The following is a 12,389-nucleotide window of genomic DNA, read 5'->3' on the forward strand; positions in this document are numbered from 1 at the left end:
ATATTTTATTTTACCTTTAATGAAAATTTCTTTTTAAAATGATATATATATATATATGTTTAAGATCATAAATTCAAAATATATTTGATATATTATATTTACCTTTAGTTTTAAGGCACAAAAATCGAAAAATTACTTTATATTTTGAAACGTACTCAATTAAATTATGACTCTGGACTCTGGAGTTTATCTAGGATGGTGTTATTTAAATACTAAACATATCAATGTTGTTGTTGTAAATCAATATCTGAAGTTCTTTCAACTTTTTCGAATTGAATAGTTTGGTAAATAATCAAAAGCATAAAAGTGAAAAGTAACCTTTAATTTACATTATTAAACCAGACGTAGTATCATCTTTCTCTTACTTATTTATACAGAGCAGTTGTTTCTCTGTTTCACTCACGAAAATTTTGAAGTTGCTAATTTTGCTCTGTGTCCACAATGTACAATCTCAAATGGAAAACTCCATTTTTGCTCACACTTTTAGCTGTCTCAGCTATTGTCTCTCTCACATTCTTCACCTCTCTTTCCAAAAACTCTTCAAAAACAGTACAAATTCATGTCCATAAAAACATTCAAATCGCGCATTCTCATTGTGAAGACGCACTATACAAACAGCTCTGCGTCTCTACTCTCTCTTCAATTCCAGATCTCGCTCAAAAATCCATTTCTCAAATAATTTCTTCTACTATAAATATCACAGTTTTGGAAGTCAAAGCTTCTGCTAAAAACTGCACTGATATTCGTGAGGATTTGCCTAAACTTGAGCCATATGAAAAACGCGCTCTCGAAGACTGTATTCAGCTCTTGGATAACACAATTATTGAGCTAACAAGTAGTCTCGTCGATCTTTCTCCTAAGAAGAGATCTCCTTCTCAGAACTATAACGATTTGCAAACACTTCTAAGTGCTGCAATGACGAATCAAGCAACTTGCCTTGATGGACTTGGTCGTAGTAAGAAGAATTTGAGACGGTACATTCAGCATCGCCTGCATACAATTTCTCACCATGTGAGTAATTGTCTAGCAATGCTGAAGAAATTGAATAAGAAGCCGACCAAATCTCAGGAAATTTTCCCTGAATACGGTGCGGTACATGACGGTTTCCCCAAATGGATTAAGAGGAGAGACAGAGCACTTTTACAAGCTCCAATTAATTCGACGAAAATCAATTTGGTGGTTGCTAAGGATGGTACTGGTAATTTTAGTACAATTAACGAAGCATTAAGTGCAGCTCCAAATTCCAGTAGTACGAGATTTGTGATTTACATTAAGGCGGGGGCGTATTTTGAATATATTGAAGTAGTGAAGAAGAAGAGCATGATAATGTTCCTCGGAGATGGGATCGGAAAGACGCTGATAAAGGGAAATCGTAGCGTCGTCGATGGATGGACTACTTTCCGATCTGCTACCGTCGGTAAGTTGAAGTTTTAATTCTCTGCTAAAACCTATCTTGTTCGTACTCTGCAAAATGACCTATAGATTCTTGTCAGATTCTTCAATAATAGCACATTGTTGAAGGATTCAACACGAGTCAAATATAAATTAGATTTATCTTATTGATTGCTTTTTCTGGTGATTTTAGTTAGTTAAACACTGTGACGATTAATTTTATAAGGGCTTATTTGAAAAGCCACTCTGTTAATTACATTTGATGTAATTATATGATCAGTAAATAATTTGGTGTAATTGACAGGTAGGCCGTGAATTGGTGTAATTGCATATTGAAATTAGATTACTTTTAAATTTTTCCCTTCTACTTTCATTCAATTTTTCATATTACCCCTTTTTTTAATTCTATGTTTATTTTTTTTATTTGTATAATTTTATTAGTATTCTAGTTTTTAAATTAAAGTAGAAGTCATTGTTAAATAAAGTTATAAACTTATGTTTTTCTTTTCTTTTAAATCATATTTATGTACGTTATGTTGAAATTTGAAATAAGAGTAGTATTATGTTAAAAATTTTATTTTGAATTTAGTACTTATGTTATATTTTCAATTTCATTTATTTTAGTAGTATTGACTTGATATTTCACATTACAAGTCATTTATTTTTTAGTTAAATTTGATAGATTATCTTTTTGTCGAATGTTTTAATAATTTTATGACTTATAGTTATAATATTAATATTTTTGTCAAACATGTATTTCATGATGTTCAAAGAAATTTTGTATTTTTAGTTTTTCTGATTAATTTAATAAAAATATACTAATTTAAAAATATAAATCAGTTATTTTTTTGATAATATTTGTAAGAACGTATGTTTATTAAGTATATTTTTTCAAAAGAGAATATATCTTAAATATTTAATTTATTATCATTTATTAAAATTTCTTATTTGTCTGATATGAATTTTAAGTTTAGATAACTAAATTTTATTTTTAAAATTTAATATAACCTTGTAATTACACTTGTGCAACCAAACAATACACTTGTAATTATACTGTAATTATATTGTGATAAATAAAAAAATTATCATAATTATTAGATTATATAATTATTAAATTAATAATAATTACACTAATTTTAATTATCAAATGGCTTTTTTAGCAGACCTTAAGTAAGTATGAGAAGATGAGACAAATACTCTTTTATCAGTATTTCTTCTAAAAGCATAATAGATCCTCTCTATCAATTTAAATATAGCTTAATAACTTTTATAGAGTAGTACTAACAATTCTTATAAGTGTAATAAATAACTTCAAGTTTATTACATTTTAGAACCTAAGTACCTACTTTTATAGAGTAGTACTAACAAATTTTTAGAAGTGTAATAAATAACTTCAAGTTTATTACATTTTAGAACCTAAGTACCTTTTATTCGTCAAAAAAAAATTAATTTACTTTTTCTTTTTACTTGTCAAATTTGATAAATCAAAAAAACTATCTTTTTTTTTATATGTTATATCCTTAATTTATTGAGAAAGTTAATATCTTTGAAATATGTAGAATTTTTTAAAATCTTAAATGATCAATCTATCAATAGGCTTAGAGTACTAAAATGTTCACTTTAAATAATTCAATAATTTTGTAAATACTTTTATATCAAAAGTTTATGCTCAAATTCAACTGATCTTTTTGAAATGGCGAACTGTATTTAAAAAACTTAAATGTAAAAGTCATAGTAAATGATATTTTATAATCATTGAAAAAGTTGCCATAATCAAAGGTAAGAAATTTTTGATTGATTGTGTCGGTGTAAAAAAAATGGGAACACAAATTGCAGCATTGCAGGAGGCCATGGCTGCTGTAGGTAGTTGAATCCATGTTGTCCACTCAATAAATTTCATACATTTTAAACGTACGAAAAATATAATTAGGATCTTTTAATTTTAGGATTTAATTCGTTTCAATTTATTTATCTGATTTAAATATTTTGTATAGAATTTTAAAAAATAAAGAAAAATTTTAAATTATATAGTGTTAAACTAAAGATATGTACCAAAATAATCTTTAATTTTGTAACTTCAAACCTATCACAATTTGTTATATAATAGATATATTGAAGCTACGAAGATTATTAGAGACTGTACATGATGTAGAACATTTCTTTTGGTTTCCTTTTCTCCTAATCACAATTTGTTTTTTAGTTTTTTATTGAGTCCTCACTGTTGACCACCATAAAGTTCCCCATAACAAAAAAAGAAAAAAACAATCTCTTTTCTAATTTTCAATTAGTTAACATGATGGTAATCTTACTAGGACCTTAATTATATTTATATCCTAATATTAGTCACCGTGTTCCTCGGAAAAATTTCTTCTTTGTTCCTGAATTTTCTTCACAACACATTTATCTCTTTCCTCCGAATGTTTAAGTAGATTTTGACAATCTAGAAAATTTCAATGCTTTAAAATTCTCTTGGTTTTGACTTTGAATTTAACTTATATATATTTTTATCTTGTAAAGAATTTTATAATATTAATTTTAGCCTGTTATAATTAACAAGTAATTTGCCTATTTTTTCTAGGTTACTTATCCCATTTTTTATAGACAGACATGTAGATAATATGAAAGTGTAAAGTTTTTAAATTTTATTGATATATAAAAATTAAATTCAATTATTTGCAACCTACCATCCTCAGATCTCGTCTAGTAGTATTATACAAGATATGTTATTGTTGTTATACACTGACATATATATACTGATGTGATAATTTAACATGTTTTAGCAGACGATCTTCCATTACATTTCAGATTACTATATGTATAGTAGAATTTAAAACTCTATAACAATTGTTACTGCAGCCGTAGTGGGAAATGGATTTTTAGCAAAGGGCATTACATTTGAAAACTATGCTGGACCAAGCAAGCACCAAGCAGTTGCAGTTAGAAGTAGCTCAGATTTCTCTGCCTTCTACCAATGCAGCTTTGTGGCATATCAAGACACTCTCTACGTCCATTCCCTTCGACAATTTTATCGCGATTGTGACGTTTATGGTACTGTAGACTTTATTTTTGGTAACGCAGCAGTTGTGTTACAAAATTGCAGCTTATATGCTCGTAAACCTAACGAAAACCAAAAGAACATATTCACAGCACAAGGAAGAGAAGATCCTAATCAGAACACCGGGATTTCAATTTTGAGTGGTAAAATTGCTTCTGCTGCTGATTTAATCCCGGTGGAATCAACGTTCAAAAATTATCTAGGACGACCCTGGAAAGAATATTCGAGGACTGTTTTCATGCTAACGCATATTGGTAGCTTGATTGATCCTGCTGGATTCTTGGAATGGAATGGTACTTTCGCGTTGAGTACACTTTATTATGGAGAGTATATGAACAGAGGACCTGGTTCAAATACGAGTGCTAGAGTGAATTGGCCTGGTTACAGGGTAATTAACAATTCTGCTGAGGCTAGTCAGTTTACTGTAGGGAATTTCATTGAAGGAAAAGAATGGCTACCTGGTACTGGATTTCCATTTTATCTTAATTTAACTGCCTCTTAATTGTTTCGATATGAGGAAAATTGAAATCAAGATTGTAATTCTTGAGGAAGTTAATGGTATTTGTATTAGTACTTATTAAGTTATTACTAGTATATGAAAAAGTTGAGTTGAAATTCAATATGTTTACTTACCTGATATGAAATCGGTCATGATTTAATTTACCTTACACCTTTTGTACCTGGATTTGCTGCACTTAAGTCGAGTGTCTTTTGGAAACAATCCCTTTACTTCCACGAGGTAAAGGAAAAGTTTCCGTACATTCTATCCTACCAAACTCACTTGTGGGATTTCACTGGGTATGTTATTGTTGTTTGATCCGTGTCTTTTTCTACTGGCATATAGGGATGTGTAAGTGTTGCAGGGTGTTGCAGGACGAGTTTTGATCCGCTAAAGGTCTAATCCACCTTACTCTGCCCCATTTGGCATTTATTTCTATGATTTTGCTCTGCTCCGTCCTGCCCGGCCATGCCTTGACTCATCTTGCTACATTCATGTTTTCTTATTTTCTCTCTTTATTCTTCATGTTAAAGTATTTCTTATGGACAAAAGGTATATAAGGTGTAAATGCCTTTCCTTCCTTGCAAAATGAACACGATGATCTATTGCGATTATCGTAAATACTAAAAAGTTAACCTATTGATACGAGCGATTAGGAACCTCATCAATAAAGTGATTAGATAGTCAACCAAATGAACTAGTAAGATTTTCTTCTCGATAAACATCTTATTCTTTTTGTGTGTGTCACTTGGTATGTTGTTGTTTGTTTTCGTGGCAACATTTTGGTTCATAAGAGTACAAACTTTGATCAAATTTTCAAAAGATTAAAAAAAGAAGGAAAGATTCAACATTTTGACATGTGACTAGGGAGGGAGCTACGGTGTCTCCAAATTATCTAATTGGATACCCTTTGTCCAAAAATTACACTATATATAGGTAAAATCTTACTTTATATTGGTATATATAATATTTTTGACACTCTTAAAAACACAGAAAATATATAGCGCAGTAGCTTAAGCGCTCACAAAACTACACAGTGCCTAGGTTCAATTCCGTAGTTTGGTGGTAGATGGTTGTAAATTCATGCGGGATGTCCCAAGTTCGAATTAGGTACTTTGTTGTGATTTCCTTATTTTTACTTTAAATTAAGCTTTAATTTCGTTTGAAAAAAATATTAAATAAATATAGTATAAAATACCATTAATTCTTTAATTTTTAAATATTTACTATCTAAAATTTGGACACCCTTCATGAAATTTTTTGCTACAACCTGTACACCACTGCATGTGACATGAATGTCAAAAGTCCATGCCATAAGCAACAAAGGAGCCGAAGCAATTCAAAACAAAATTTAATTTTACTATATTCCACGTTCTAAAAGTATTTACACAATCAGATAATTTATAAGATAATTATAAATGAATTTTTATGATAAACACTAAGTAATTGATTAAATTGACAATTTAGTTGCCAATCTTTTAACATTAAGTTAAAATTCACTATTACCATATGTAATTTAAATCCTTCGAAATGAGATTGACCCAAATTTGAGATTTTACCAATGAGAAAAACGAGATCAAAAGTTCAAAATAGTCCACCTCCAACACCATTCTAGTAATCACCCATTTCTCAAATGACTTCTTAGTATGGGTAGGGATCCAAAATGATATAAATTTGAATTGAAGTTTATCGAAATTACTTTATAATCCTCATACTCTTTTACTTATTACTTAGCCTAATAAGTAAGTCATCCATATGACATATCACTCTCTCCAAAATGGACTTCACACCGAGGAATTGACATATATATACAATTTTTAGATTAAATTGACATATTTTAGTCAAATAATTTTTTAGTAAATAAAAGTCTTTAAAAAATGACATTTAAAAGTCATTTGTGCAGAAAAATAGGGATGAACACTTATCTCTCTCTTCGAATTATTATTTTTTAAAATATAAAAGATATTTAGTATTACCTCTCAGATAATGTTGGTTTTGATGATTCAACAAACTAAGGAAACAGGTAAGGGACCTGATCCCTTTGAAGACTTTGAGTTTTGACAGTGACAGCAGACAATGGTATAAAACAGATCCTGCCATATCCTGCAGGTCTATTGTGTGCGGCGCCGAGTCCCTTTCCAAGAAGACAGTTGTCTATCCAATAGAAAAACGTCTAACACAATGTATATCATTAATATATATACATTCTTTACAACATTTCCTCTTAAGCTTTTTGGAATCACTGAAAAGAAAAACCATTAAAGCTCTTGCTTTCTGAAGTCTGCTCTTGAAGAAGACGAAGGACCTGGTAGAGTTATTAGTCGTTTGTTCTTGTTTTAGAGTCTCAATTTTGTGGTCTTAATCTTTGTAAGATCTATTCCTAGTCTATAAAGGAATTAGATCAGTGCTTGTTTGTTCACCTTGTCAAAATAACTAAAGTTAGTTATGGAGACTATTTAAAGTCTAAGTCAGCTAGGAGTCTAGTGGTTTAGCAAGCAATATAGTTATTGTTTCAGATTTGAGTGTGACAGACTTGTTGCATAGAGAGAAAAAGGATTGTGAATGCAATTCCTAGATTACAAGAGTTTGTAATATAAATATTTGGCTAAGTTGTTTAGTGAAGATTGGAGGTGAAATCCTGAGGGACAGGTCGTAGTTTTTTCTCTCTTGAGCAAGGAATTTTCACGTAAAATTTTGTGTGTGATTTTACTTTTTTGTTCTTTATTTTTCTGCACTGTTTTCTGATAAGAGATCCGGTCCCAGAAGTTTAGTGAATGCATACATTCTAACACACTCTCTTCTAACTTCCAATCATTTCTCCTTAAAATTAGCAAAATATTTATTTAGAATTATCTCTCTCCTTAAAATTAGCAAAAATATTTAACTATGACTATTCTTCTTTCAATGGATATTCTTACAGTCTGCCATCTATAAATTATTTTTCTCAATTGTTTGCTAGAAGCTATGGTGAGAAACTTAATTCATATTTATAGTAATTGTAGACTATGATATACATCTGTATAGTGTATACATAACTATAGATTTGTTCGTGTATTCAATCAAATATATTTGATCAAATATATAATGTATACACAATTTATTTTCATATTTTGTTTGTGTATCCACTTGCATAATCTAAACTTAGTGTTAGGCGTCCAATATATGTTTATATATGCATTTAGTATATGGTGAACGGTGAAATCTACTGCAAATAAGTATGTATTCAATTGAATACATTTGATCAAGCATAGGTTTGATTAAGTATACATTCGCATTATAATGTACAGATTATTTATATTTTGTTTGTATACACTTCCTCGGACCCTGCGCATAGCGGGAACTTTAGTGCACCGGGCTGCCCTTATATAATCAGATTTGTATACATACTGTCAACTGCGTATACATTCAATTTAAAGACGTATACGTTAGATTGTTATAGAGTTTTGTCTCAATGTATACGAATTCATGTTTCACATTAAATAAGAATCAAACGTTTCTTCAACTTGAATACAAAAGTAAGTTTACATGTGTTGAAATCAATATTGTAAGTGAAAAAAATCAAATCAAAATTATTATCCATATCAATAATTGACGATTTTCAAACTCGTCGTCGTTTTTCAGTTCACCATGACCTCCAAGGATTTCATATTGTCGTTGCAATCTTTATCACTTTGTATATATTTTCTATTTTGAGAATGGACTATTCTTACCCATTGAAATACAACAGAAAGCATAAGTTTGTAAAAACACTTGTATTCAATTACAAGATAAGAAATGTAGAAAGCTCTGATTATTTTTTTAAAAAAATAAAACTTCACAGATAATTTATATAAAACAAAGATTTGGTGTGATTTGAGGAGTTATTTATTATGAAGAGTTACTGTTGTAATTGATCTCTAATGAATATATTTAAGGAAAGAAGATAGAACTACTAGAACTTGAAAGAGGGAGGAAAAAAAGGAAAGAAAGAGGGGAGTTGATTGTGCTAATTTTTCCTTCACAAAAGACACTACATCGGGTGTGTGAAAATATGTTTGTGCAGTCCAGCCCAAACTGACCAAAGACCCAAGAAGTCTGAGTCTCTATTCTACTCTTTTTCTACCAAATTAGGCCCATCTTTCAAACTTCACATTTTGTGAGCTAAAATTGTTTCTTAAAGCATTATCTATTTTGGGATGTTGAGATATATGGTCAAGTTTGTAGAAGGAAAAAAAAATGTTTTTTTAATAATAGCAAAAGTCGTTTTTTAGAAACTAAAAAAAAAATAAAAAATTGAAGTACTTTTGAAATTTTGGTCAAACACAAATTCTTGTTTTACTAGTGGCAAAAGTATTTTTTTTTTTCAAATTAATTAGCTAGGCACAAATTGTTACTCTCCAAAAATATCTATTTGAAAAACACTTCTAGCAAAAATCACTTTTAAAAGTTTGATCAAACAAACTACCAGACAAGAAAAAAAAAGGATTCCTTGCCTTCAAGGCAAATGCAAAAGAAAGAGAAAAATTGTTCTTTCTTTTTTCCAATATAATTACAGCAAACGACTAAAGCAATCTCCTCTTAGCGGCGGAGTCAGAATTTTCACTAAAGAATTTAAAATCTGAAGAAGTAGACACATAAACTAATTAAAGAAAGTTCGACATCTAATGTATATACATAAAAAAAAATATTTTAACCATATATAAATAATAGAATTTTTCGCTGAAGGAGGTTCGGATGAACTCTAATTACAAGCTGGCTCCGCCCCGTCTCCTCTAACATTTATTGGTATGTCAGGAATCAATTGACCAATGAACATTATAAGGAATTGCCTCTAAAAGTTCAAACTAAAACGTCTTTCGTTTTTCACTAGTAGCTCTATTTTGTGGTAGCACCTAGACAGTGACGGGTTTATATATGAAAATCTATAAAATTTGTAAAAAAAATAGTAAATATGAACAAAAGTTTAGGAATAAGAAAGATAATTAAAAGGTATGTTACATATGAAAAGTATTTCGAAGATTATAGAAGATATTAGAGAGTAAAACATTTGTCCAAAACAAAAATATTTATAAGTTGTACGATCATAAGTTATGAATGATTAACTTTTGGTTTTGATTTATAAGCATTTTTGTTGGGTTTATCAAATTATTAGATAAGTTAAAACAATACTTATATAAACCAATTTGACTAATTCATAAATTTAATCAAACATCTTCTTATTTATTTTATCTCTGGAAACTTTTTTCAACCTATACACCTGTTAAAGTTATTCTATAAGAAATAGATATATTTAAAATATAAAATTAAACTCATCTAATTGAATTTGAATACGATTAGAAATTTAGAGTGTCATTTTCTTCTTATATAAAATCTCCTATCACTTTTAATTTTAAAAATAGGTTTAAACCATCAATATCTTAGTAATCATTACTCTAGATTTTAAGAAATATTCCTTAAAATTGAAAGAAAAAAAAAACTTAAAAAGACAAAAGTTATTAAATTTTTTTTGACCAAACCAAGAAGTAAGAAGTAATTCAATTTGAATTGCTTAATACTTTCGATTCTAATTACATCAAGCATATTAATAAAAAGTAGCATGAGCTTTTGAAAGTATGCAACTAATTCTTCTAAAAAAAATTGAAAAAAGAATAATTAAAAGGATTTCATTTATCACTACTAATAAGCACATGCAATATTATTTACTTTATAAAATATAAATATAAATTAGGTACTATTTTTTTTCTTTTGGGCATAAAGCCGCTACTCCAGTAGTTTCCTCTGCTATTTTGTTCTCTCTTCTTATTGAACGAAACAAAAATAAGTTTCACAAATGATATTTTAGTGCGATTGTAGATTGTATCATTTATGACACCTCATCTTTATCAGTTTGTATCCTTTCTATATTTTATGACACCTTATCTTTACCCCGGCCTGGTAGCACCCACCCCCACTACTCCACACTTATACTCCTCACCTCACTTAATATTTATTTAGATTATACAATATAAATATTTTTGAGGATAATTTATTTTTCTACATATCAAATATATATATATAAAAAAAATAAGTATGAAATTCACTTATTTTTTTGAAAAGTATTTTCCTTTCCTGCCCTACACACCAGTGGCGTAGCCACACATAGCCTAGGGCTGTTAAAAGGACACCCTTCGTCGAAAAATTATAGTATGTATATAGAAAATTGTACGAAATATGTTAGTTAAAATTATTTCTTCATACATGTATATTAAATCTTGAACATCCTTAATAAAATTTCTAACTTCGTCACTGCTACACATCCTTTACCTCTTATTTTTGGAGGAAAAGTGAGAACATGAGATGGTATGATTTGTAAAACAACTATTCACACCCCCAAAATTTAAGGGAGAGCTCACCACAGACCCCACGTTGTGGGATTTCACTAGATCATTGTTGTTGTAGTATAATTATGCCTAAAATTAGGGGTAAAACCCAGGAATTTTAACAAGAAAATTGTATTGAAAATGCAAGAATGCCCCATTTGAATTTAGTGATAACGAATGAGATTCAATTGAATCAACTCCAATATTATTTATAGCGCCACCCCAACCTCATTCCAAACAAATCGAGATCAATTATATAAATCTTTATTATTTACATGCTCAATTTTAATCACGTATAAGTTCAATATTATAAAAGAAATTACGTACACGATCTACAAGTGAAGATCAAAAGAATATTGCATGCCAACTCCAAAGGGATGTAATGTAACATGAAAAAGAATGTAAAGATAGAATTGAATAATTAGTCGAATATAATGGCAAGCATCACATGCCCATGCTCCCTTATTAGTTGTTACAGATGCACCCCACGAAGGGAATTAATAGACCCTCATTCACAGAATTTTTTTATTATTATTATTATTGCTCATTCAATTTTCGATACTCGTATTGAGACTCAATTAATTTTAAATTTATATTAAAAAATCTCATATTAAAAGTAAAATATTACCTAACACAGATGATGTTGTATCTAAAAAAAATCAAACATGATATCTCTAATTAAAGATGAAGAAAAACATATCGTTATGTACCACAACTATATTATTGATGGAAATATAGTTAGTGATGAGTCTGTCCATGATGCTAACTTTTCAATCTTGAGGCCATACCCTCTCTTTTAATAGGAACTTTGACAAGTTTGCAGGGATGAGACAAGGAAAATAGTGAGGATAAAGTGTTTGATCATGAATTTCTTTCATCTTTTTCCGGAGTTGAATTTCATAAAATACATTTGGCCATAAAATTCAAAAATTTTAAAATTTAAAAAATAACAAAAAAGACATTTTTCCTCTTTTAACTCCAAATTACTCAAAAGAATATCAAAAACAATTTTAATTTATATTCATGGACAAATGCGACTCACAAAATTTTTTTTCTTTTTTTTATAACTAAAATGAAGCATGGTTAAATGACACAAAAGTAGATT

General features: G+C 29.2%; 1 protein-coding gene across 1 annotated transcript; it reads left to right on the top strand.

Moving 5' to 3' along the window:
* The first annotated feature begins 339 nt into the window (after positions 1-339).
* LOC129882959 (pectinesterase-like) lies at positions 340-5,088 on the top strand. Its single transcript, XM_055957476.1, has 2 exons — positions 340-1,417; positions 4,249-5,088. Exons 1-2 carry the CDS (start codon positions 442-444, stop codon positions 4,947-4,949), a joined length of 1,677 nt encoding a protein of 558 aa, XP_055813451.1. The 5' UTR covers positions 340-441; the 3' UTR covers positions 4,950-5,088.
* Positions 5,089-12,389: the final 7,301 nt, after the last annotated feature.

This window comes from Solanum dulcamara, chromosome 3 (genome assembly GCF_947179165.1).
Source record: "Solanum dulcamara chromosome 3, daSolDulc1.2, whole genome shotgun sequence".
Taxonomy (NCBI): Eukaryota; Viridiplantae; Streptophyta; class Magnoliopsida; order Solanales; family Solanaceae; genus Solanum; species Solanum dulcamara.